The sequence below is a fragment of the Myripristis murdjan genome, chromosome 11, assembly GCF_902150065.1.
Source record: "Myripristis murdjan chromosome 11, fMyrMur1.1, whole genome shotgun sequence".
NCBI classification, from domain to species: domain Eukaryota; kingdom Metazoa; phylum Chordata; class Actinopteri; order Holocentriformes; family Holocentridae; genus Myripristis; species Myripristis murdjan.
In genome coordinates, this window is record NC_043990.1 from 190,001 (window position 1) to 215,523 (window position 25,523).

The 25,523-nt window shown below is 50.6% G+C and overlaps 2 protein-coding genes across 2 annotated transcripts in view; both read right to left on the reverse strand.

Moving 5' to 3' along the window:
* Positions 1-9,310, reverse strand: part of LOC115367836 (oxidation resistance protein 1-like) — a 15,001-nt gene extending 5,691 nt beyond the window's left edge. The window contains exons 1-10 of the mRNA XM_030063784.1: positions 9,294-9,310; positions 8,970-9,157; positions 8,380-8,456; positions 6,357-6,464; positions 6,025-6,132; positions 5,637-5,720; positions 4,247-4,539; positions 3,947-4,108; positions 3,394-3,593; positions 2,244-2,407 (exon numbers count right to left, since the gene is read on the reverse strand). Coding sequence (XP_029919644.1) covers positions 2,244-2,407; positions 3,394-3,593; positions 3,947-4,108; positions 4,247-4,539; positions 5,637-5,720; positions 6,025-6,132; positions 6,357-6,464; positions 8,380-8,456; positions 8,970-9,157; positions 9,294-9,310 — 1,401 coding nt within the window. The remainder of the gene's footprint in view (positions 1-2,243; positions 2,408-3,393; positions 3,594-3,946; positions 4,109-4,246; positions 4,540-5,636; positions 5,721-6,024; positions 6,133-6,356; positions 6,465-8,379; positions 8,457-8,969; positions 9,158-9,293) is intronic.
* Positions 9,311-13,363: 4,053 nt separating this feature from the next.
* On the reverse strand, positions 13,364-25,067 carry lrp12 (low density lipoprotein receptor-related protein 12). Its single transcript, XM_030064311.1, has 12 exons — positions 24,056-25,067; positions 23,618-23,674; positions 20,506-20,641; positions 19,968-20,170; positions 19,020-19,267; positions 17,959-18,108; positions 17,187-17,408; positions 16,720-16,986; positions 16,385-16,587; positions 16,102-16,234; positions 13,808-15,903; positions 13,364-13,743 (listed from the first exon to the last, which is right to left on the reverse strand). Exons 1-11 carry the CDS (start codon positions 24,111-24,113, stop codon positions 14,914-14,916), a joined length of 2,667 nt encoding a protein of 888 aa, XP_029920171.1. The 5' UTR covers positions 24,114-25,067; the 3' UTR covers positions 13,364-13,743; positions 13,808-14,913.
* Between the last annotated feature and the right edge of the window lie 456 nt (positions 25,068-25,523).

Consider the following 25,523-nt stretch of genomic DNA (forward strand, 5'->3'; position numbering starts at 1 on the left):
GAGTGTGTAGAACAGCAGAACAGTAGAACAGAGTGTGTAGAACAGAGTGTGTAGAACAGTGGAACAGTAGAATAGAGTGTGTAGAACAGTAGAACAGTAGAACAGAGTGTGTAGAACAATAGAGCAGAGTGTGTAGAACAGTAGAACAGAGTGTGTAGAACAGTAGAACAGTACAACAGAGTGTGTAGAAAGTAGAACAGAGTGTGTAGAACAGTAGAACAAAGTGTGTAGAACAGTAGAACAGTGTGTAGAACAGTGTGTAGAACAGTAGAACAGTAGAACAGAGTGTGTAGAACAGTAGAACAGTTGAACAGAGTGTGTAGAACAGTAGAACAGTGTGTAGAGCAGTAGAACAGAGTGTGTAGAACAGTAGAACAGTGTGTAGAACAGTAGAACAGAGTGTGTAGAACAGTAGAACAGAGTGTGTAGAACAGTAGAACAGTAGAACAGAGTGTGTAGAACAGTAGAACAGAGTGTGAAGAACAGTAGAACAGTAGAACAGAGTGTGTAGAACAGTAGATCAGTAGAACAGTGTGTAGAACAGTAGAACAGAGTGTGTAGAACAGTAGAACAGTAGAACAGAGTGTGTAGAACAGTAGAACAGAGTGTGTAGAAAAGTAGAACAGAGTGTAGAACAGTAGAACAGTAGAACAGAGTGTGTAGAACAGTAGAACAGTAGAACAGAGTGTGTAGAACAGTAGAACAGAGTGTGCAGAACAGTAGAACAGAGTGTAGAACAGTAGAACAGAGTGTGTAGAACAGTAGAACAGAGTGTAGAACACTAGAACCGTAGAACAGTGTGTAGAACAGTAGAACAGTAGAACAGAGTGTGTAGAACAGTAGAATAGTAGAACAGAATGTGTAAAAAATAGAAGAGAGTGTGTAGAACAGTAGAACAGAGTGTGTAGAACAGAGTGTGTAGAACAGTAGAACAGTAGAACAGAGTGTGTAGAACAGTAGAACAGAGTGTGTAGAACAGTGGAACAGTAGAACAGAGTGTGTAGAACAGTAGAAAAGTAGAACAGAGTGTGTAGAACAATAGAGCAGAGTGTGTAGAACAGTAGAACAGAGTGTGTAGAACAGTAGAACAGTGTGTAAAACAGAGTGTGTAGAACAGTAGAACAGTAGAACAGAGTGTGTAGAACAGTAGAACAGTTGAACAGAGTGTGTAGAACAGTAGAACAGTAGAACAGAGTGTGTAGAACAGTAGAACAGTAGAACAGAGTGTGTAGAACAGTAGAATAGTAGAACAGAGTGTGTAGAAAGTAGAAGAGAGTGTGTAGAACAGTAGAACAGAGTGTAGAACAGTAGAACAGTAGAACAGAGTGTGTAGAACAGTAGAACAGAGTGTAGAACAGTATAACAGTGTGTAGAACAGTAGAATAGTAGAACAGAGTGTGTAGAAAGTAGAAGAGAGTGTGTAGAACAGTAGAACAGAGTGTGTAGAACAGTAGAATAGTAGAACAGAGTGTGTAGAACAGTAGAACAGAGTGTGTAGAACAGTAGAACAGTAGAACAGAGTGTGTAGAACAGTAGAACAGTAGAACAGAGTGTGAAGAACAGTAGAACAGTAGAACAGAGTGTGTAGAACAGTAGAACAGAGTGTGAAGAACAGTAGAACAGTAGAACAGAGCGTGAAGAACAGTAGAACAGTAGAACAGAGCGTGAAGAACAGTAGAACAGTAGAACAGAGTGTTTAGAACAGTAGAACAGAGTGTTTAGAACAGTAGAAGAGAGTGTGTAGAACAGTAGAACAGAGTGTGAAGAACAGTAGAACAGTAGAACAGAGTGTGAAGAACAGTAGAACAGTAGAACAGAGTGTGTAGAACAGTAGAACAGAGTGTGAAGAACAGTAGAACAGTAGAACAGAGTGTGTAGAACAGTAGAACAGTAGAACAGAGTGTGAAGAACAGTAGAACAGTAGAACAGAGTGTGTAGAACAGTAGAACAGAGTGTGAAGAACAGTAGAACAGTAGAACAGAGTGTGAAGAACAGTAGAACAGTAGAACAGAGTGTGTAGAACAGTAGAACAGAGTGTGAAGAACAGTAGAACAGTAGAACAGAGTGTGAAGAACAGTAGAACAGTAGAACAGAGTGTGAAGAACAGTAGAACATTAGAACAGAGTGTGTAGAACAGTAGAACAGTAGAACAGAGTGTGAAGAACAGTAGAACAGTAGAACAGAGTGTGTAGAACAGTAGAACAGTAGAACGTGTTCTAGCGTTCCACACACACTCCTCCCACCTCCCAGTCCTTGGATGTGATGTCATGGACTGGAGGTCGCTCTGATCCAGGCTCCACTTCCTGCTTCTTCTTGACCACCACAAATCCTGCCCGGCGCCTGGATGGCCCCGCCTCTCCACCAGGCCCCGCCCCTTGGCCAGGCCCCGCCCCTCCCTCCTCAGTATCTGGACTCCAGTGGATGAAGAACGACAGGAGAGCATCTGACCTGCAGGAGAACACACCATTAACTAATCTGTGTGTGTGTGTGTGTGTGTGTGTGTGTGTGTGTGTGTGTGTGCACCTGTCTGCTGGCACGGTGAAGCGGTACAGGTGTGTGTGTGTGTGTGTGTGTGTGTGTGTGTGTGTGTGTGCACCTGTCTGCCGGCACGGTGAAGCGGTACAGGTGTGTGTGTGTGTGTGTGTGTGTGTGCACCTGTCTGCCGGCACGGTGAAGCGGTACAGGTGTGTGTGTGTGTGTGTGTGTGTGTGTGTGTGTGCACCTGTCTGCCGGCACGGTGAAGCGGTACAGGTGTGTGTGTGTGTGTGTGTGTGTGTGTGTGTGTGTGTGTGCACCTGTCTGCCGGCACGGTGAAGCGGTACAGGTGTGTGTGTGTGTGTGTGTGCACCTGTCTGCCGGCACGGTGAAGCGGTACAGGTGTGTGTGTGTGTGTGTGTGTGTGTGCACCTGTCTGCCGGCACGGTGAAGCGGTACAGGTGTGTGTGTGTGTGTGTGTGTGTGTGTGTGTGTGTGTGCACCTGTCTGCCGGCACGGTGAAGCGGTACAGGTGTGTGTGTGTGTGTGTGTGGCGGTGCTGCTGGGCGTAGCGCTGCATGGCGGCGCTGGACGGCGACACAAACGTCTTCATCATGGGACGACTGAGGCGAACACACAGGAGCCGGACGCCCCGCCTCCTCCTCGCCTCCCCCTCCTCCTCCTGCTCCTGCTCCTCCCCCTCCTCCTCCTCCTCCTCCTCCTCCTCGCCCTGTGGAGCTGTGGGTCAATTTGTTAATCAAAGTCAAAGTGGAAACACTGACTCACTCTGGCACACACACACACACACACACACACACACACACACACTCTCTCTCTCACACACACACACACACACACACACACACATCCTGCCTCTATGCGAGTGAAACACATCAAACAAACGGGTTCTAACTGCACCTTCTCCACTTCCTGTTTCCTCCTCACGTTTCTCCTGATTGGCCAGGCTGTCTTCTCTGGCAGTCAGCTGACCTGCGCCTGCCTGCTGATTGGCTGTGGGCCAGTTCAGGTGCACAAGAACATGACCTGCCTCTAGTTCTGCTTCCTGGTCCTGCGGTTCAAGTCCCGCCCCCTGCTGGCCAAAACCAACCACTGCAGCTCTGCAAGCAGAAACAGGAAGTCAGCTCGTCAGAGAACCAGTCAGAGAACCAGTCAGAGAACCAGTCAGAGAACCAGTCAGAGAACAGAGAACCAGTCAGAGAACAGAGAACCAGTCAGAGAACAGAGAACCAGTCAGAGAACAGAGAACCAGTCAGAGAACCAGCCAGAAAACAGAGAACCAGTCAGAGAACAGTCAGAGAACCAGTCAGAGAACAGTCAGAGAACCAGTCAGAGAACCAGGAGGTGAAGAAGAGGAGGTGAGGAGGAGGAGGAGAGGAGGAGGAGAGGAGGAGGAAGAGAGGAGGTATGCTGGGAGCAGATGGTGTGCAGATGGTGTGCTCCCAGTCTGTACCTCTGTCCCAGGTAGGCTGGGAGTCCCATGGCATGCTGGGAAGGTTTGACGTCATTGTCCTGAAGGAGTGAGACCTCTGACTCGGAGAAAACATCTTTGGACAGCGAGGCCGCGGCAGAGCTGCTGCTCTCATTGGCCTGAAGGCCTGAGTCCTCCACATCGCTACGGGCAACGCATGTCATCAACCCGAGACCTGGGTTGCTATGGAAACACACACACACACACACACACACACACAGAGTAATCAGAAAACGTTTCATTTCACTGACCACAAATAATTGGACCAACCAGGACACTCACTCTGGGAGATGACCTCTGACCCCGGGGTCGGTGACCTCAGTGCACATGGCCACTGACATCACTTCCTCCAGAGCGGCCATGATGCCGAACTGCTCACGACCCCGCGGGTCACGACCCCGCTGCTCGCCCTGAAGGTCGCGACCCCGCTGCTCGCCCTGAAGGTCGCGACCCCGCTGCTCGCCCTGAAGGTCGCGACCCCGCTGCTCACCCTGAAGGTCGCAACCCCGCTGCTCGCCCAGCGGGTCAAACATGATGGTGGTGGGAGTCAACAGCAAAACCCCCCCGACTGCTCCCTGAGAGAGAGACAGGGAGAGAGGGTCAGGGGGTCAGAGGGTCAGAGGTCAGAGGTCAGAGGGTCAGAGGTCAGAGGGTCAGGGGGTCAGGGGGTCAGGGGGTCAGAGAGTCAGAGGTCAGAGGGTCAGGGAGTCAGAGGGTCAGAGGTCAGAGAGTCAGAGGGTCAGAGGTCAGAGGGTCAGAGGTCAGAGGGTCAGAGGTCAGAGAGTCAGAGGGTCAGAGGTCAGAGAGTCAGAGGGTCAGAGGGTCAGAGGTTCAGAGGTCAGAGGGTCAGAGAGTTAGAGGGTCAGAGGTCAGAGAGTCAGAGGGTCAGAGGTCAGAGGTTCAGAGGTCAGAGGGTCAGAGAGTCAGAGGGTCAGAGGTTCAGAGGTCAGAGGGTCAGAGAGTTAGAGGGTCAGAGGTCAGAGAGTCAGAGGGTCAGGGGGTCAGAGGTTCAGAGGTCAGAGGGTCAGAAGGTCAGGGGGTCAGGGGGTCAGAGGTTCAGAGGTCAGAAGGTCAGGGGGTCAGGGGGTCAGAGAGTCAGAGGGTCAGAGGTCAGAGAGTCAGAGGGTCAGAGGTCAGAGGGTCAGGGGGTCAGAGGTCAGAGGGTCAGAGGTCAGAGAGTCAGAGGGTCAGGGGGTCAGGGGGTCAGAGAGTCAGAGGGTCAGAGGTCAGAGAGTCAGAGGGTCAGAGGTCAGAGAGTCAGAGGGTCAGAGGGTCAGGGGGTCAGAGGTTCAGAGGTCAGAGGGTCAGAGAGTCAGAGGGTCAGAGGTCAGAGGGTCAGGGGGTCAGAGGTTCAGAGGTCAGAGGGTCAGGGGGTCAGAGGGTCAGAGAGTCAGAGGGTCAGAAGGTCAGGGGGTCAGGGGGTCAGAGGTCAGAGTTGAACTACAGACCTGCTGGCTGTCTGTCATGTATCTGCAGTCGATCTTCAGAAACTTCTCCTCCTGTGTGCACGACTCCAACCTCACCTGCTACAACACACACACACACACACACACACACACACACACACACACACAACATGTTGCATACAACACATTACATGGGGAAGAGGTGGCTGATGGGTAATCGCCCAGGCGGCTCCTCGCTGCAGGCCTTTATTTCTGTTTGCACAGACCTGCACCAGGACATCACTGTGATCACAGCTACTGTCCAACATGGTTTTTAGTCCAAAGGTACTGTAAGCATCAGGTAAACACACCTGGACATACAAACAGTGCAAACCGTAAAGATTACAGTGCACCCTTTTTTCTAACGTTAGCTAGCGCTCTTATTTTGACAGAAAACTGAAGTGCGGCACAGTTATTGTGCGGCTAACTGTTTACTGCTGCAAAAATAAGGTGAACAGCCTTATTTTGGGTTACCTCAATATAATGCAAATAATCGCCCCGGCGGTTATTCGGGTGGGCGTTTAATACGCCAAACGGGTGCAGACCCCAGGCGTTTAGAAGAACCAGGCGACTGTTTGCGGCCGGAGGATTAACTGGGGAAACACGGTAACTCACCTGCAGCAGGTCAGGCTCAGAGGGGGACGGGGAGGGGGGGCTGATGGGAGACATGGAGGGAGAACTCTCAGCATTGGACACAAAGTCTGGATCTGGAACATACAGAACCTGGAACACACACACACACACACACACACACACACACACACATTAATTCCAAGCAGCTTATAATAATTAAAGCAAATTTCAATAAATACATAACAAATACATTCATGACTTTAACATTCAAATTGTGTGTTGTTATGCAAATCACCACTAGAGAAGACAATAACAAAGTAAATGTGTGTGTGTGTGTGTGTGTGTGTGTGTGTGTGTGTGCGTGTGCGTATTACCTTCCCAGGTACGACGGCTCTGGAGAAGAGCTTGTTGAGGGTCACCAGCTCGTTGGGCGTTGTGTCGAACTTCAGAGCGATGCTGTTCAGGGTGTCTCTGGACTCCACCTGCCGTCACCATGGCAACCAGCATGCACCCCATGCATGCACACACACACACACACACACACACAAAAAGAAAAAGATGTCATTAAGTTTTTTCTTTGCGGGGAAAAAAGTCTAAACTAAACTTCAACACAAAGCTTGAGATCTACACGACTAGGTGCGTCTTCCTGTTACCTGGAGAGGAGCAGATTTTGTCAGGTGGTGTCCAGCCTTCACTGAGTATTTAAGCCCTCAACCACTACACTCTCCGGCAGGCCGGCAGTGATTGGCCAAATCACTGCCGGCCTGCTCCCGGCCTCCAGCTCTCCTCCTCCATTTTGCTCCCCAGCCTCGCTTGGCCTCCTCCTCCTCCATCCTGGCTTAGCAGCTTGCTTTTTGCTTCAAGGCCGAGCGCTGGCAGCATCTGCCATGCTGACTGGGCTGGGAAGCCTCTGCAGCCAGTCTCCACTGGGAAGAGCCACACCTGCAAGCCCTTGTTCCTGCAGTCCTGGACCAAGGACTGGTACTTGAGGGTCTTCCTCTCATGGGCACTGTTAGCTTGACCAGGATCATCTTTTGGTCTTTGGTTGGCCACAGCATGGTGTCTGGTCGGACAGCTGTGTGCACCACCTCTGGGAACGTCAACTGCCATCTCTCAGGAACTGGCAGTTTGCAGCGGGCTGGACTTTGTTTTCTTGTTTGTGGCACCCTCCTTGATGAAGGGGACTGATGAAGGGGCTTGGCCTCCTCATGGTATTGCAAACAGGTCTCTTTTCGCACCTCTCCCACTCCAATGTGCCAGCGAGGGATAGAAGGACCTTACTGTGGCACCACCTATACCGTCCTTGGGATAGCGCTGCACCCAGGTAGCACGTGCACCAGCGTCTCTCTGCGGCCACAGAAATGGCACAGCGGATCCCCTCTCAGCCCCCATGTGTGCAGGTGAGATGGTGAAGGAAGGGTTTCATAAACAGACCGCAAGAGGAAGGAAATGTGATAGGGCTCCAGTCTCCACAGAATGGGATCTGCCCAAGCGTAAGATCTCATGGGCAGATCCCATTTTGTTCAGGCGCCCTGGAAACCTTGTTCCACTGCTTTTGATATCCGCCTCTCTTTCTCTCAGGTTCGAACTTCCGCCTGGACCATGTCCCGCCTGGTCCTTGCATTCGTGTTTCCCCATTGCTGGAAATGTGCAGAGCCGAGGCCCTGCCATTGGACGCACGGGTTGCCAACAATGTCGCGCAGCTTTAAAGAGCTGATCGCTTGCTCTCCTGTTTTGGCTTTCAGATCTGGTTGTGACTCCTGCCTGCCTCACCAGGTCATCAATAGAATCACTGAGGCTTCCTTCCACTCTGCACTTGGCCACCTTAAACACCTCCACAACCCGTGATAGGGGGAGTTGAAGCTGCACGGACCGGATGTAAAGTCCCACTGAGGAAAAACTCAGCCATCTCCACAGGTGCTTGCTGATCTCCCTCTCAACACCCTCAATGAAAAGTAGTAGAGACTTGAGTGGGGATGGCAGCGATCTCTGCTGATTTACTGGGACAAAATAAATTTCTGTAGGACTTGACAATGATTCAACAGCGTGAGACCCTGTGGTGCACGTAGGTATGTTTTTACACTTTCTCAAACTCTTATTTCTCTATTTAATGCTGTAATATTTTGTAGGATACACATATTTAAACATAATTCACATACTTTTACAAATGTATAAGGCACATATTTTTCTACTTCTTATTTCTTACTTCATATGATTTAATTCATCTCTTGAGAATTTGAGCGACTGCAGCTGACGAGTTTCTCTTTGAGGATCAATAAAGGATTTCCAACTCTGAATTCAGCCTCTGTCTCAGCCTCGGGAGTCGGCAGTGAAACGCTCTGCGCTCCGTACGTTCTCATGTTCTGTTCGGACTGCAGTGTGTTCTCTCTGGCTCACCCTGTACTCCACGGTTCCTGCCGGTCGCTGGAAAGTTCTCCATCTCCCGTCCTTCATGTCTCGCTTCTGCCCTTCGTCTGAAAGAGAAGAGGACAACACATCACCCCTCCTTCATATGCTGGACCCCCGGGTCTCCCCTCCTGAGGCCCCGGGGCCCCACAGCAAGGGGCTCTGATATGGTTCCTCTTCATTTTGCACTTGTCAAATGAATTCAAAGTGCTGAGAATAAAACCCTTTGAAACCTGAACAAGTTCACTTTGTTTCTTTCAAAAACCTGCAAAAAGGAGATAAGCACTTTTTTACTTCAAGTTACCATAAAATTAACTGAAAGAAAACAAAAGAGAAAAAAAGACTTTAATTTTAGAGATATACAATTTAAATTTAGCAAAAAATCATTTCTGGAGGACGGCAGCAGGACGTTCACACACAGCCTCTGGTCTGAACTGGTCTGAACCAGCCTGAACCGGTCTGAACCGGTTTTAACTGGTCTGAACTGGTCTGAACCGGTTTTAACTTGTCTGAACCGGTCTGAACTGGTCTGAACCAGTTTTAACTGGCTACCTTACAGCCCTGCCCCACAGTCCACTGACCAATGGTGAAGCCTCTCTGCAGTGCTCCTCGCCTCGGGCCACCTCGGAGCCTCTGATTGGTGGAGCTGCTTTGATGCTCCTTTGTTGTCGTGGTGACCACACTGTCCGTTGCCGTGGTTACGAGAGAGGAGGTTGGGTCTGTGAGCGGGAAACCAGGAAGGTCCACCGACTGGGACTTCCTGCCCAGTCTGAGAGTGCACACACACACACACACACACACACACACACACACATACAGAGAATAGAAGGATGATTGCAGCGTGTGTGTGTGTGTGTGTGTGTGTGTGTGCGTGTGCGTGTGTGTTGATGTAAAATGTCACTGACCGTTTGATGCTGAACATGCTGCAGGGGTTTGTGGGTAATGTAGTTGTGAAAAAAACTGCAGAGACATGGACAGAGACAGCAGAGTTATTACACTCCGTAAAGACCCTGTACCACCGTTATTACACTGTTATTACACCGTTATTACACTGTTATTACACCGTTATTAAACTGTTATTACCTCCATTATTAGCACGATTATTGAACTGTTATTACCTCCATTATTACACCATTATTACACCGTTATTACACCGTTATTAAACTGTTATTACACCATTATTACACCATTATTGCACCGTTATTACACCGTTATTACACCGTTATTAAACTGTTATTAAACTGTTATTATCACCGTTATTACACCATTATTACACCGTTATTAAAATGTCATTATCACCTTTATTACACTGTTATTACCACTGTTATTACACCATTATTACACCAATATTACACTGTTATTATACTGTTATTACACTGTTATCACACTGTTATAACACCGTTATTACACTGTTAATACACAGTATTACACTGTTATTACGCTGCTATTACCACTGTTATTACACCGTTATTACATTGATACCACTGTTATTACACTGTTAAGACATGTTACTACAGCTGTTACTACACTTCCAGCTGTTTCCTGTGGAGGTAAAAGTGGGCGTGGCAGCAGCTGGTTGCCTGGCAGCAGGCGTTGTCTCTGATTGGCCGCCCGTTCTCCACCAATTATCAGCGTTGCAGCATTTCCCAGCATGCACTGGGCTGAAGGCGGGGCACATGGAGACTTTTTGTTCCTCTGGAGTCAAAAAACATTTTGTTTTGGCTGTTTGGCCAAAACAAATAAACTGAGACGCCGGACTGGGAACACCTGGCCAGGTGACTGGACACACCTGTAAGACACACACATACACCACACACTACACACCAGGCCTGGGGCTGTCACACACACACACACACACACACACACACACACACACACACACACACACACAGCAGTAACTGAGTTGGAGCTCAATAATTGATCCTGTCCGGTCGTCTGTCCTGATCCTGTTACAGCCTCCTGTGTCTCTGCTGGCTCCGCCCCTCTGGGGGGGGGGGGGGAGGGGGGGCATCATGTTTGTTTGATGAGCTCAGCAGGTAAAGCACACCTGCAGCTTCAAATATTCAGCAGCAGCAGCACCTGGTGAGGCCTGGGGCCTCAGAGCCTCAGAGCCTGGAGCCACAGAGCCTCAGAGAATGGGGCCACAGAGCCTGGGGCCACAGAGCCTGGGGCCACAGAGCCTGGGGCCACAGAGCCTCAGAGCCTGGGGCCTCAGAGCCTCAGAGCCTGGGGCCACAGAGCCTCAGAGAATGGGGCCACAGAGCCTGGGGCCACAGAGCCTGGGGCCACGGAGCCTCAGAGCCTGGGGCCACAGAGCCTGGAGCCTCAGAGCCTGGGGCCACAGAGCCTGGAGCCTCAGAGCCTGGAGCCACGGAGCCTGGGGCCTCAGAGCCTGGGGCCACAGAGCCTCAGAGCCTGGGGCCTAAGAGCCTGGGGCCACAGAGCCTGGAGCCACGGAGCCTGGGGCCTCAGAGCCTGGGGCCACAGAGCCTCAGAGCCTGGGGCCTCAGAGCCTCAGAGCCTGGGGCCACAGAGCCTCAGAGCCTGGGGCCACAGAGCCTCAGAGCCTGGGGCCTCAGAGCCTCAGAAACGGCTTATTTTCTATTTTTCTTTCATCTTTTGGATTTGTTCGGGTTCCAGAGGGTTGAAACGGCTGACATCAGCAAAACAAAAGTTACCAGATCATAACAACAACAACGACAACAACAACAACAACAACAACAACAACACATTTCTAATGATTCAAATGAAATATTTACAGGTCAGATCAGATCTCTTGGGTTGTGTTCCTCATTTTATTGAGGATCTTCATGGATGAGTTAACACACACACACACAGAGACACACACGCTCACACACACACACACACACACACACACACACACAGAGACACACACGCTCACACACACACACACACACACACAGAGACACACACGCTCACACACACACACACACACACACACAAGATAAACACGCAAGGAAACACTGCTAACCTGTTAGCTGGAGGCTGTTTCCTCTCCACACACAAGCCCCGCCCCTTTCACATGGCAAACCCCTCCCCTTTCACAAGTCCCTACAGTTCCACTTTACACCCACCATGTGATGTCATCAGAGGGGGCGGGGCTATGAAGCACCATCATGTCTAAATGTTACTAATAGATCCTGCATTTGCATTTTGTTTGTGTGTTGGTGTGTCTGTCTGTTTGTTTGTTTGTCTGTCTGTCTGTCTGTCTGTCTGTCTGTCTGTCTGTCTGTCTGTCTGTCTGTCTGCCTGTCTGTCTGTTTGTTTGTCTGAGAGCACACTGAACATCTGTAATATTTTCACGTCTTCGTGGAAATCATCAAAAGTTTGAGGATTCAGAAACTTTTCAAAACACAAGAACCAACGAAGAAGAAATATTTGGGCTTTGACCTCAAATATGGCTTCATATATAAATATCAATAAATATATGAGAAACATGAGACTTTTCACCTCTGTTCACACACACACACACACACACACACACACACACACACACACAGGTAAACACCTACATGAAACATTCAGACTGACCAAGAAGATCCAGCTGACACCAGAACCACAACGCCTGCTGAAACTCCCAGGACCTGCAGAACCCAGTAGAACCCAGCAGAGTCCAGTAGAACTCAGCAGAACCCAGCAGAGTCCAGTAGAACTCAGCAGAGTCCAGTAGAACTCAGCAGAACCCAGCAGAGTCCAGCGGAACCCAGCAGAGTCCAGTAGAACTCAGTAGAACCCAGCAGAGTCCAGCAGAACCCAGCAGAGTCCAGTAGAACTCAGCAGAACCCAGCAGAGTCCAGTAGAACCCAGTCGAGTCCGGCAGCACGGAGGTGAGCTTGTCTCGGTCTGAGCTCTGAAAGCAGAGAGGCAGGAGGACGTTTGACAGGCGAGCCGGCTCCTCCCAGAGGGGCGGGGCCTCTCACCTGTCACACCTGGACAGCCTGAAGTGTTTCTGTGTCCAAACGTCTTTATTTACCTGAGCTTTTCTTTTTCAAAGCGGATCAAACACGGACTCGTTTCCTATCAATACGACTTATCGGATCAAATCTGCCACGTGATCAGTGACGGTGACGGCACCTGCGAGGATCCAGCTGAAACCGGATCCTGAGCCACAAGGTGAGACGTCACCTGAGACGGTGTCATCTGCCGCATGAATGCTGCTTCAAAGTCATGTTCGCAACAAGGGGTCAAAGGTCATTTCCTCATCAGCAGATGCACTGCACTCAAATTAGAGCCTAAATTTTAATAAATTTAATCGTAAACATGCGTGAGGCGTTCTGCTCAGAACCCGCTGGAATAATGAAATGATGTGAGGCTGAAGAGACGTGATAGGTCGACTCGCATCTCCTGTGGGCGGGGCTACAACACCACGAGAGGAGGCGAGGAAAGGAATGAAGGAGAGGAGGTAGAAACTGAGATGAGGAGGAGGAGCAGGAGGAGGCTGGAGCAGTTCCTCTGTAAGTCTCCTCCTCCTCCTCCTCCTCCTCCTGAGGATCTGCAGACCGGAGGAACCGACACCTCCTGCGTTTTCCCCGCTTGGCTCAAAATCAGAATATAATTTCCATACTGTCCCAACTCTTTGAAAAACAGAAAAAGAAATCCTGAAAACCAGATAATTAGCAACAAACATATTTTTTAAAAAAAAGACAGGTGTAATTATTCCAGACAGGTGTCAGCGGGCAGACCAGCGATGCTGCATCAGCGTCAGATTCCTTTCAGACCCGATCAGTGAAGGACCAGAAAATGAGCAAAAACATTATAACTCCCCCAAACCTTACAGGAATGCCGGCAAAAAGCAAAAATAAAATATATATTTTTTAAATTAGAAAAAACTACACATCATGTAAATGATAAACGTTTAGCTAAAATTACAATTGAAACAAAAAGTAAAAGCAAAGAGAGTGTTGTGTGAAGGGGTGAAGCTGAAGGGCTGGTGGTTCAGGAACGAGGCAGCAGGGGGCGCCACACAAGGACTGTACCTTTAATCTTTAGTGCAGTTTACAGTTAAAGTTTATACATTTTGTTTTCAACACTTTTCACTTAAAGAAAAAAACTAGCACAAGACAACTTTAATCATGCATCAGGTAACAACTAACAACGACAAATTAATATCCAGAATAATAGTCATAATAACAACAACAACAACAACAAGAATAACAACAACAACAACAATAATAATAATAATAATAATAATGATAATAAATATAGACGGTCACACTCACACGAGGTCAGCGAGATCTCAGTACCAAAACTGTAACAAAGCTAATAAATAAACTCCAGTCAGTTTGAATGGCTTCTTGTGGACAGAAGGAGGACGAGCGGCTCCTCTCCAGTCACCTCTAACCCCTAACCCTGACCCTGACCCTGACCCTAACCCTGACCCTGACCCCTGACCCCTAACCCTAACCCGCTCTCCGTCCACTGGGTTCCAGTTCCAGACGCCTGGAACCGCTCAACATGTTTACGTCTACTGAGGGAAAGGAACCGGGACGTTCTGACGTCTGGAACAATGGGACACGCGCGTCAAGTTTCACGTTCTATTTGAAATGTAAACCTCAGTCATGACCCTTGACCTCTAGAACACAAAAAGTAGTTCCTGCTGCCCGGTGTTAAGAGGTTCTCTGTAATACTTCCCTTATTTATAGGACACACCAAGAACTTTGTTCTGTTATTATTATTATTATCATTTTTTAAATACATCCAGAACGTTCTGTATTCTAGAACCGACAGATCGAGACCATCCCCCATGGTTCTATCTTTTAGAACGTACTGCTCTAGAACTTCTATCTTTCAGAGGAAGTCTTTTTAACAGATGGATCTAGAACTTCTGTTACCAAGGACAAACCTAGAACGTTCTTGTCTTGTGAGAGATTTGTCGTCAGAGTACAGGGTGGGGAACACCGACACCAGGAACCAAACTGTAGGAACTAACCAGGAGCTACAAATCAGTGTCAAATGAAGCAGCCTGACAGTGAGAACCACTAGAGAAGGGGCCCTTTAGAACGTGGCATCGACTCAGGGGGCCGTCATCGTACCGATGCAGGAACAGGAACTGGTTAGACAGGAACCAACCTGACGGTCCCGTGTGGACCGCGAGGAACCAAACATCCTGTCTGTGGACTGTACAGTCAGCGTCGCACCGCAGGGGGACAGGAATCGAGGTCGGACCGGCACGGTGTGTCCTCTAGCTTGCATTTATTGACTCAGGGGGGATGTTTTAAAGGACGGACCAGAGAACCACGGGAGTGTGTTTACGGTTCTAGCAACAGACAGAAAAACATCCGTGACGTTTCTGAGCGACTCGTCGTACCTGACCGGCCGTCACTCTCAGTTTCACTCAGTCGTTTTGTGTCGTTCAGTTTCTCTTTGAAACACAAACTGGAACCAGGAGTGGAGCGGAAGCCTGGAGCAGGAAACCAGTTAGAGTCCAGTCTGACCCTCAGCAGTGATCCAGGCTAACGTGCCAACCGGCTAGCTCGCCGGTTAGCCGGGCGGCTAGCTCGCCGGTTAGCAGAGCAGCAGCAGCTCGTCGTCGCTGCTCTCCGTCTTGCCCGTGGCCTCCAGGCAGGCGTCGGGGATCTGGGCGGTATGAACCATCCCACAGTGTTCACATGGACCGTCCCTGCCGCCACGGCCTCCGTTGCCATGGTGATGGCGGGAGGTGTGACCGGAGGCGGAGGAGGGGCGGGGCTCCAGCAGCGGCCGGCAGCTCTCACTGACCAGTGACGAGGAAGAGGAGGAGTCGGAGTCGGAGACGGGGATGAGGAGCTCCACGTCTTCCTCCTCCTCTCTGCTGGCTCTCCTCTCACCTCCCTCTGCTCTTCCTCTTGCTCCTCCTCCTCCTCCTCTTCCTCCTCCTCCTCCTCCTCCTGTCTCCAGCTGTCTGAGCGGGCTGTGGTTCTGGCTGTGGTTCTGGCTGGTTCTGGTCAGGGTTCTGGCGAAGCGGTGCAGGTTGTGGGCGAGACGCTGCAGGGCGGAACCCTGTGGGGTCTGCGGCTCCAGGGCGTTGCTATGGCGCTCATTATCTGAAGCGGAGGTTACCACGGCGACAGGCCCAGGGCTGGGGGCATACCGAGCCTCTCGGGGTCGATCCCGGCCTCGGTCCTGGCCGGGGGCGGCCGTCGCCGTGGTCGTCACGGACACCACGGCCTCCACGGCGCTGGAAGGCGGTGTTTTCTGGGGCAGCGGGGCGACAGGCCCCCCCACGGCCCCCCCGCCCCTCTCTCTCTCCCTCCCCCGCTCGCCCTCGGTGTCCGTGTCGTCCGAGTCCGGGCTCAGGAGGTCCGAACCCGAACTCCCGGAGCTGCCGGTGCTCCCGGAGCCGGTGCCGTCCTCTGGGTCGGCCGAGACGAGCGCCAAGGACCCGGACCGCCGGGACCGGGAAAACGTGAAGAGGCGGCGCCACAGGTTGCTATGGCGACCAGAGGAGGGGAGACGCAGGGAGGTGAAGCCCAACTGAGAGCGAACAGCAAGACGAAGATTTTCTAGAACTGAAGCCTGGAGAGAGAGAGAGAGAGAGAGAGGGAGAGAGAGAGAGAGAGAGAGAAAGAGAGAGAGAGAGGGAGAGAATGCTGTTAAAGTTACCTGGAGAAGGTGTGCGTGTGTGCGTGCATGTGTGTGTGCATGTGTGTGTGTGTGTGTGTGTGTGTGCGCGCGTGTGCGTGTGTGTGCGTGTGTGTGCGTGTGTGTGTGTACCTGGCTCCCAGAGCACACTGGGAAGTCCTCCACTGGTGGGATGAGGCCCTGGGCGATCAGCTGACCATAAGAGGGTGGAGCCTCCCTCCTCAACAGCTCCGCCTCCACCCGTGATAGCTGGGTCTCAAACGACCTGCAGCGACCAATCACAGCTCGCGTTTCATGTTTTGCTTTGACTCGTTTTTGGTGTTGTTCTTATTCAATTTAATAAATAACACTCACACACACCTTTCAACTAATAAATATGCTGTGGGGAGGGGGGGGGGTGCTCAGGACGTCCTACCTGCGTTCGAACATGCGCAGCGAGTACAGTTTGCAGGTGCAGCCGAGGGCGATGACGAGCAGGAGGCCGCAGATCAGGCTGCCGATGACGGCGGCGGTGATGACCCGGGTGGGAACGATGACCGGGCAGCTCTCCTCGTCGCTGCCGTCGCCGCAGTCGTCCTGAGCGTCGCACACCCACGACTCAAACACACACCGGTTGTTCTACGGGGGAGGGTCAGAGGTCACGGCTCACAGGTTTCCCAGTTTCTGGCTAATTTGCTTGTCGCCTTATTTTAGTGGTTAAAAAGCTGTTCTGGCTCGGAGCCTCAGCATGAGTAAATCCTGGATATTTACCTTGCAGTGGAAGTTCCCTGGCTGGCAGAAGAAGCAGTTCTTCTCGTCGGAACCGTTGGGGCAGCGGTTCTGGTAGTTGCAGCGGTCGGAGCGAGGGTAACACGCTCCGTTCCTGGAACAGGGGAACTCGTCCTCCTGGCAGGACGAGCAGTTCAGCTCGTCCCGCCCGTTGGGACAGTGCCAGTACCCGTCGCACCGCTGCTGCTCCGTGTAGCAGCCCCAGTTCCCCCCGCACGGAACCTCCCACGGCAAGCAGAACCCGTCCACCTGCAGAACCACAACACAGTTAGACCCGGACCAGACCGGAACCCGGCCATGTGTGGACCGGGACCAGAATCAGAACCGGGAAAGGACCGCTGCAGAACTAGAACCAGAACGACACTCTGGACAAGTCCAGATGGAGAACAAGGACCAGATCACCTGGAAGATCACGGCACAATCACACAAGCACTGGCCACCGCACACACCTGATAGGTGACGTTGAACCCTCGGGCCGCATTGATCTTGTCGGCGTAGAAGTGAACTCGCAGCTGCCCGGACGAGGAAACCACGGCGACCGGCGCTCTGGAGTCGAAGGCGGTGAGCACCCTGAGGAGACGGCGAGGGTTCTCCTCCAAACCGTCGTACACCTTGACGTAGTCGCCGTAACCTGTCCCGTCCAGCTTGAAGTCTGTGAACCGCAAGATGACCTAGGACAGGAGGGGGAGGGGCTTCTTTTCACAAACTTTTTTACCCAGAAGTCCCTGCAGTCAGATTCAAGAAACTTTATTTCCATCAGCTCCACAGTCTTCGGCTGTGTCCGAAATCACTCCCTCCCTCCTCACTCTATAGGGAGGTCAGTGTAGTGGACTATACAGTGAACTCAATAGCGGACCGTTTCGGACACGACTTCGCTCGTTGTTTGGTGCCGTTCCGCAATGCATGATGGGATATATTGCCTGGTTAGTGACCATCGGATGTCCACTACATTTTGCAGTGGATTGTGGGAAACATCCAGTGGACTATATAGTGAACATCAATAATCACTAAACATTCGGACACCCCTACAAAGTGGCGTAATCACTATATAGTGGTTAGGGAGGGATTTCGGACACAGCCTTTCTGTGACTGGAGTCCAGTTGACTGGTTGAAGCAAGGGGTCAGGGGTCAGGGGTCAGGTTGATGTCAGAGGTCAGGGGTCAGGTTGATGTCAGAGGTCAGGTTGATGTCAGGGGTCAGAGGTCAGAGGTCAGAGGTTACCTTCCTGTGGTCCCCAGTGTCGATCAGCCAGGTGCAGTTGCTGCCAGGAGGGTAGAAGTCTGGGTAGTTTGGGGAACTGAAGGAGCCGTAGAAGTTCCTCAACCATTCTCCACAGGTGGGAACGTCACAGTCGATCTCATCCCCCAGGTCCTGAACACACACACACACACACACACACACACACACACACACACACACAGAGTCAGCATGACCGGCACACAGCAGTATGAGCCCTGATGTAATAGACACATTCTGACATCAACTGTATTTTTTCACTCGTCACATGGTGCTATTTAAACCTGACCTGTGTGTGTGTGTGTGTGTGTGTGTGTGTGTGTGTGTGTGTGTGTGAGAGAGAGAGAGAGACCTGGCAGTAGTGTTGCTGACCGCTTGTTGACCTTTGACCTTTAACTGAATCATCTTGTCGGTTCATTTTAAGGCCGAACGTGTCGTCACCGACACAGATGCACACGTCAGATTGTAAATACAGTAACTTCTGTAAAGTTTGCTCTATCGAACAAAATCCAGCTGTTCCTGAAAGCTGAGAAGTTGCTCATGAGCCCACATGCAGTTTAATATGGTAACCATGGCGACGGGACACTCTGCCGGGCTTGGATTACGTCATCACGCTCAGAGCTCAGCTCGTAGAGACAGACCGGAGAAGCGAGCCGAGCTCATGGTGACCACGGAGAGTTTGAACAAAGTTTGTCCTGCACGTCTGCGAGAGCCATAAAACCACCAAGCAGACTCATCGAGGAGTCTGGAGACAAGATTTTTCACGAGGAGAGAGAGATTTCTTCTACACCACGGTAAGCAACATGCATAAATTACATAATGTTAGTAGGATATCATGTGGGCTCTGTACAATATTTGACTTGGGGATGAAAGGTGTTCCATATTATCTTCTGTCTGATGTGGTTTGGGCCTGAGGGGAACATCCGTGCTAAAGAACGGACACGGACGCCTTCTTGACCGTCTGTAAACTTTACAGACGGTCAAATAATATTCTCAGTTAACCGAAATAAACAGATTAATGCGGCCCGGTGGTCGGCCGTGCGTACCTGGCAGTCGATGCTGCCGTCGCAGCGCAGCGTGTGCGGCAGGCAGGTGTAGATGCGGGTGTAGCGGGACAGGCAGGGGAACTGGTTGAGGCTGCAGGGCTGGAAGGAGAAGGGCGAGTCGACGCACAGATCCTCGTCCGAGTTGTCGCCGCACTCGTCCATGGAGTTACACCGCCACCAGTCCGGGATGCACTTCCCATTGGAGCAGTGGAACTGGTCCACATCGCAGCTGGACGCCTCCAGCTTCCCTGCACACACACACACACACACACATTACAGATGCTCCATATTTGAATTTGACCTCCTTGAACTCATAATTTCTCATGATAACTGTTTTTGGGGTAATTTTCCAGTAAAGTTTTATATGTTTACTATTTTTCTTAGAAATAAAATTTGTCAGGGTCAACAGGTCAAACGCATCGAATGAGAAGGTGTGTCCAAACTTTTGGCCTGTACTGTAGTCTGACGGACCAATCAGAGCTCTTGTTTGTCTGCGCAGCTGCAACGCCTCGTTACAGTTTTTGAGAGGCGCGTCTCTGCAGCGGGTCGCAGAGGGACTGCAGGGGACGCTAACCCTAACCCTAAGCTACGCTAACCCTCCCTGAGCTAAGCTAACCCTCCCTAAACTACGCTAACCCTCCCTAAGCTAAGATAACCCTAAGCTACGCTAACCCTCCCTGAGCTAAGCTAACCCTCCCTAAACTACGCTAACCCTCCCTAAGCTAAGATAACCCTAAGCTACGCTAACCCTCCCTAAGCTACGCTAACCCTCAGCAGACAGGTGTGACGTGAGCAGATGTATCAATATTTTTGGCCTGATATCTCCATATCAACACTGTGAGATTATTATAGATTATTATAGTGATCAATCAGGTTTTTGACAACCCGTCTGTGACCAGCCTTCACATCCTGTGATCAGAGCCCGGGGCGTCCCGGGCGGCGGCTCACCTGTGACGTAGGCCAGCCGGAAGCCCTTGCCCTGCTGGCTGTCGTCGGAGTGGAAGTGGACCCACACGTGGTCCTGGCTGGAGACGTACGGCGGCGGCAGGGAGGAGCCGCACACCCGCAGCCCCTCCAGGCTCCGGTAGCTGCTGATGGACATCCAGTCAGAGGAGCAGCGGTGGGAGCCCTGCAGGTCGAAGTCCTGGAAGCTGCAGATGAGGAGGAGAAGGGTTAGGACCGCAGCAGGTGACAGGAAGAGGCAGCAGGTGGCAGGAAGAGGCAGCAGGTGGCAGGAAGAGGCAGCAGGTAATTAAACGCTGCAGCACCACCCGCAGAGCAACCAGCGCCAACGACAACCAATCAATCGCTCCCACTTCCTGTGTGACAGACAGGTGAACCGGGCCGATCCGGAGCCCCTCCCACTTCCCATGCAAGCTAGGTCTGGACCCCGTGACCTCTGACCTCTCTCTGAGCTCCACTTCCGGTGGCGCTGGTCCTGTTGCCATGGAGACAGCCCGCAGCCTGTGTGTGTGTGTGTGTGTACCTGATGGTGATGGTGTCCCCGGGCTTGGCTCTGATGTTCCAGCTGCAGTTCACTCTGGACGGATACTGGAAGGGCCAGCCGGGACTGGTGATCACACCGCTGGGGGCCCGCAGGAGCTCAGCCACGTCACCACAGGCTGCGCACACACACACACACACACACACACACACACACACACACACAGGAACACAGACACTGTAAAAACAATGTTCACACCAGAGTATAGACTGTTGACGTGTTGCTGACGTGTTGTTGTTGTGTTGACGTGTTGTGTTGACGTGTTGTTGTTGTGTTGACGTGTTGTTGTGTTGAGGTGTTGTGTTGATGTGTTGTTGACGTGTTGTGTTGACATGCTGTTGTTGTGTTGACGTGTTGCTGACGTGTTGTGTTGACGTGTTGTATTGACATGTTGTTGACGTGTTGTGTTGACATGTTGCTGACGTGTTGTTGTTGTGTTGACATGTGTTGACGTGTTGTTGTTGTGTTGATGTGTTGTTGACGTGTTGTGTTGACGTGTTGTGTTGACGTGTTGCTGACGTGTTGTGTTGACGTGTTGCTGACATGTTGTGTTGACGTGTTGCTGACGTGTTGACGTGTTGTGTTGACGTGTTGCTGTTGTGTTGAGGTGTTGTGTCGAGGTGTTGTTGTGTTGATGTGTTGTTGACGTGTTGTGTTGACGTGTTGCTGACGTGTTGCTGACGTGTTGCTGACGTGTTGCTGAAGTATTGCTGACGTGTTGTGTTGACGTGTTGCTGACGTGTTGTGTTGACGTGTTGTTGACGTGTTGCTGACGTGTTGACGTGTTGTTGTGTTGAGGTGTTGTTGTGTTGATGTGTTGTTGACGTGTTGTGTTGACGTGTTGCGTTGACGTGTTGCTCACGTGTTGTGTTGACGTGTTGTTGTGTTGACCTGTTGTTGACGTGTTGTTATGTTGAGGTGTTGTTGTGTTGCTGACGTGTTGTTGTGTTGAGGTGTTGTTGTTGTGTTGCTGTTGTGTTGACGTGTTGTTGTGTTGTTGTTGTGTTGCTGACGTGTTGACGTGTTGTGTTGACGTGTTGTTGTGTTGAGGTGTTGTTGTATTGCTGACGTGTTGTGTTGACGTGTTGTTGACGTGTTGTGTTGAGGTGTTGTTGTGTTGCTGACGTGTTGACGTGTTGTTGACGTGTTGTGTTGACATGTTGACATGTTGTGTTGACGTGTTGTTGATGTGTTGTGTTGACGTGTTGCTGACGTGTTGTGTTGTTGATGTGTTGTGTTGACGTGTTGCTGACGTGTTGTGTTGCTGACGTGTTGTGTTGACGTGTTGTTGACGTGTTGTTGACGTGTTGTGTTGACGTGTTGTGTTGATGTGTTGACGTGTTGTTGACGTGTTGCTCACGTGTTGTGTTGACGTGTTGCTCACGTGTTGTGTTGACGTGTTGTTGTGTTGAGATGTTGTTGACGTGTTCCTGACGTGTTGTTATTGTGTTGACGTGTTGTTGTGTTGCTGACAAGTTGTTGTGTTGACCTGTTGCTCACGTGTTGTGTTGTTTTGACGTGTTGTGTTGACGTGTTGCTGACGTGTTGACGTGTTGCTGACGTGTTGACGTGTTGTGTTGATGTGTTGACGTGTTGCGTTGATGTGTTGTTGACATGTTGACGTGTTGCTGACGTGTTGACGTGTTGCTGACGTGATGTGTTGACGTGTTGCTGACGTGTTGTTGACATGTTGTGTTGACATGTTGTGTTGTGTTGACGTGTTGCTGACGTGTTGAGTTGACGTGTTGCTGACGTGTTGTGTTGACGTGTTGTGTTGTTTTGACGTGTTGTGTTGACGTGTTGCTGACGTGTTGACGTGTTGCTGACGTGTTGATGTGTTGCTGACGTGTTGACGTGTTGCTGACGTGTTGACGTGTTGCTGACGTGTTGACGTGTTGCTGACGTGTTGTGTTGACGTGTTGCTGACGTGTTGTGTTGATGTGTTGTTGACATGTTGATGTGTTGCTGACGTGTTGACGTGTTGCTGACGTGTTGACGTGTTGCTGACGTGTTGACGTGTTGCTGACGTGTTGTGTTGACGTGTTGCTGACGTGTTGTGTCGACGTGTTGTGTTGATGTGTTGTTGACGTGTTGCTGACGTGTTGACGTGTTGCTGACGTGTTGTGTTGAGGTGTTGTTGACGTGTTGCTGACGTGTTGACGTGTTGCTGACGTGTTGTGTTGAGGTGTTGCTGACGTGTTGCGTCGACGTGTTGCTGACGTGTTGTGTTGACGTGTTGTGTTGATGTGTTGTTGACGTGTTGCTGACGTGTTGACGTGTTGCTGACGTGTTGTGTTGACGTGTTGTGTTGATGTGTTGTTGACATGTTGACGTCTTCCTGACGTGTTGACGTGTTGCTGACGTGTTGTGTTGACGTGTTGTGTTGATGTGTTGTTCACATGTTGACGTCTTCCTGACGTGTTGACGTGTTGCTGACGTGTTGTGTTGACGTGTTGTGTTGATGTGTTGTTCACATGTTGACGCGTTGCTGACGTGTTGTTGACGTGTTGTGTTGACGCGTTGCTGACGTGTTGACGTGTTGTTTTGACGTGTTGCTGACGTGGTGTGTTGACGTTTTGCTGACGTGTTGACGTGTTGTTGACGTGTTGTGTTGACGTGTTGTGTTGACGTGTTGTGTTGACGTGTTGCTGACGTGTTGTGTTGACGTGTTGCTGACATGTTGTGTTGACGTGTTGCTGACGTGTTGTGTTGACGTGTTGCTGACGTGTTGTGTTGACGTGTTGCTGACGTGTTGACGTGTTGTGTTGACGTGTTGTTGACGTGTTGTGTTGACGTGTTGCTGACGTGTTGACGTGTTGCTGACGTGTTGTGTTGACGTGTTGACGTGTTGTGTTGATGTGTTGTTGACGTGTTGCTGACGTGTTGTGTTGACATGTTGTGTTGTTGACATGTTGACGTGTTGTTGACGTGTTGCTGACATGTTGTGTTGACGTGTTGCTGACGTGTTGTGTTGACGTGTTGCTGACGTGTTGTGTTGACGTGTTGCTGACGTGTTGCTGACGTGTTGCTGACGTGTTGACGTGTTTTGTTGACATGTTGTGTTGATGTGTTGTTGACGTGTTGCTGACCTTACCGTTGGAAATTCCCGACAAGTATACATTGTCACTCCTCTGAGCGGCAGCAGTGCATGCTGGGAAAACAAACAGAGAGTGAGAGGCAGGAAGGGGAGGAGTCAGGCTGTTTCTGCCGTTCCACTTCATTCGTTCTGCAGAGGAACGGTTCTGGTGAAGGAACGTTTGATGTTGATGTTGCCCGACCCTAACACCCTGTCATGCATTAAACATCATGCTAACATGTTACCATAATACTGACATGTTTATATCACGAAAGCCTCATACTGATGTCACCTTAACGTCATGTTTCAGCCATGTTTGTCATGTTAACATGCTGTTACCCAGCTTCCCCTCACGGATCAACAAAGTATTTCTGATTCTAACTGACATGAAGTTTGTCATGATGACATCATGTTAGCAGCATAAGAACCACATGTCACCTGGGATGAGCAGCTTACCTGTGAGGATGAGGAGGATGAGGAGGGTGTGCAGGCAGGAGGCTGCAGGCAGGCCCATGCTGGCAGTCCAGGCTCAGCAAACACAAAGAGCTCGAGTCTCAGATTAAGTTGCTGCGGGATTCAGCGCCCAGCACACACACACACACACACACAGATTAACGTGTCCACTCCAGAGAACATCATGTGGAACACACCGAGGCCACGTCCCGAACCCTGAGCCCAGCTAACCCAACCTGCTGCTAACCTACTGCTAACTGTGCTAACTAAGCTAACCAGATAACCAGCCTGCTTTCACATCACAGGCACAGCTGCTCAGATAAACACACACACACACAAAGACATCTGCTGCTAGCCGTTAGCTCCAGCTAGCTTCCAGCAGCTGCTAGCCTAGCGCAGAAACTCAACGACCACGACGACAAAACAAACAACAGCAGCATTTCATCTCAAGGATGTTTACTGTTTGACCGGCTACCAGGCTCATAAACACAGCAGAGACCAGCTAACAGGCTAACCGAGGGAAATAAAGACCAGCTAACAGGCTAACCGAGAAAAATAAAGACAAGCTAACAGGCTAACAGAGACCGAGGGAAATAAAGTCAAGCTAACGGGCTAAAGCTAACTCAGCCGACAGGAGAAACAAACGGTCCGGCGGGACGTTTCACATCTAACCCGTTCAGACAGAGGAGGGCTAACAGGCTAACAGGCTAACGGGCTAACAGCAGCTAACGGGCTCCTGCTAACAGGCTAATGCCAGCCGACTAGCCGCAACATGCTAGCGGAGCGGCTAGCGCGTCTGTCCCCAAAACAAAGAGAGTCCGGGGGAAGCCGCGCCGACAGGCTGCGGGGCACCGGGGAGCTCGGAGCCCGGCGACCGGGGAGCTCAGCGGCCGGTCAGCGGCTGGCAGGCTGGACGGTCTGTCGCCATTTTCCCTGTCTGAAGCTCAACAACACTGCGGGCCCAGCAGCTGTGAGTGTGTGAGAGTGTGAGTGTGTGTGTGTGTGTGTGTGTGTGTGTTTGGTCCCTCCTCTTGCTATGTTGATGAGTCCACCCGACACCCCCCCACCCACCGTGTGTGTGTGTGTGTGTGTGTGTGTGTGTGTGTGTGTGTGTGTGTGTGTGTGTGTGTGTGTGTGTGTGTGTGTGTGTGTGCATTATCATAATAAAGACATAAAGAATGAGGTTTGAGTTTGACTTTATTGACATTCATGCTCACAGCTGAACAGCTGAATAAAATCATTTACATGACAAAAATATGTAAAAACATATATCTCCACACACACACACACACACACACACACACACACACACACATACATATCTACATACAGAACAATCATATGAAAACACATGTGATGATCATGACGGGGTCTGGAGCTCCGTGAGTTTTATCTCCTTGAACAAAATGTTTTGGGAAACTCAGGATGACCCAAAAATCAGCAAAATTTTAAAAGTTTTTTTTCCCCCTTT

Bases quoted from the DNA above. Each gene is read 5' to 3' on its own strand.
- lrp12 (XM_030064311.1), bottom strand. From the start codon at position 24,113: ATGGGCCTGCCTGCAGCCTCCTGCCTGCACACCCTCCTCATCCTCCTC. The intron at 23,675-24,055 runs GTAAGCTGCTCA...TTGTTTTCCCAG, and splicing joins CATCCTCCTCATCCTCACAG to CATGCACTGCTGCCGCTCAG. The intron at 18,109-19,019 runs GTACGCACGGCC...GTGTGTGTTCAG, and splicing joins ACGGCAGCATCGACTGCCAG to GACCTGGGGGATGAGATCGA.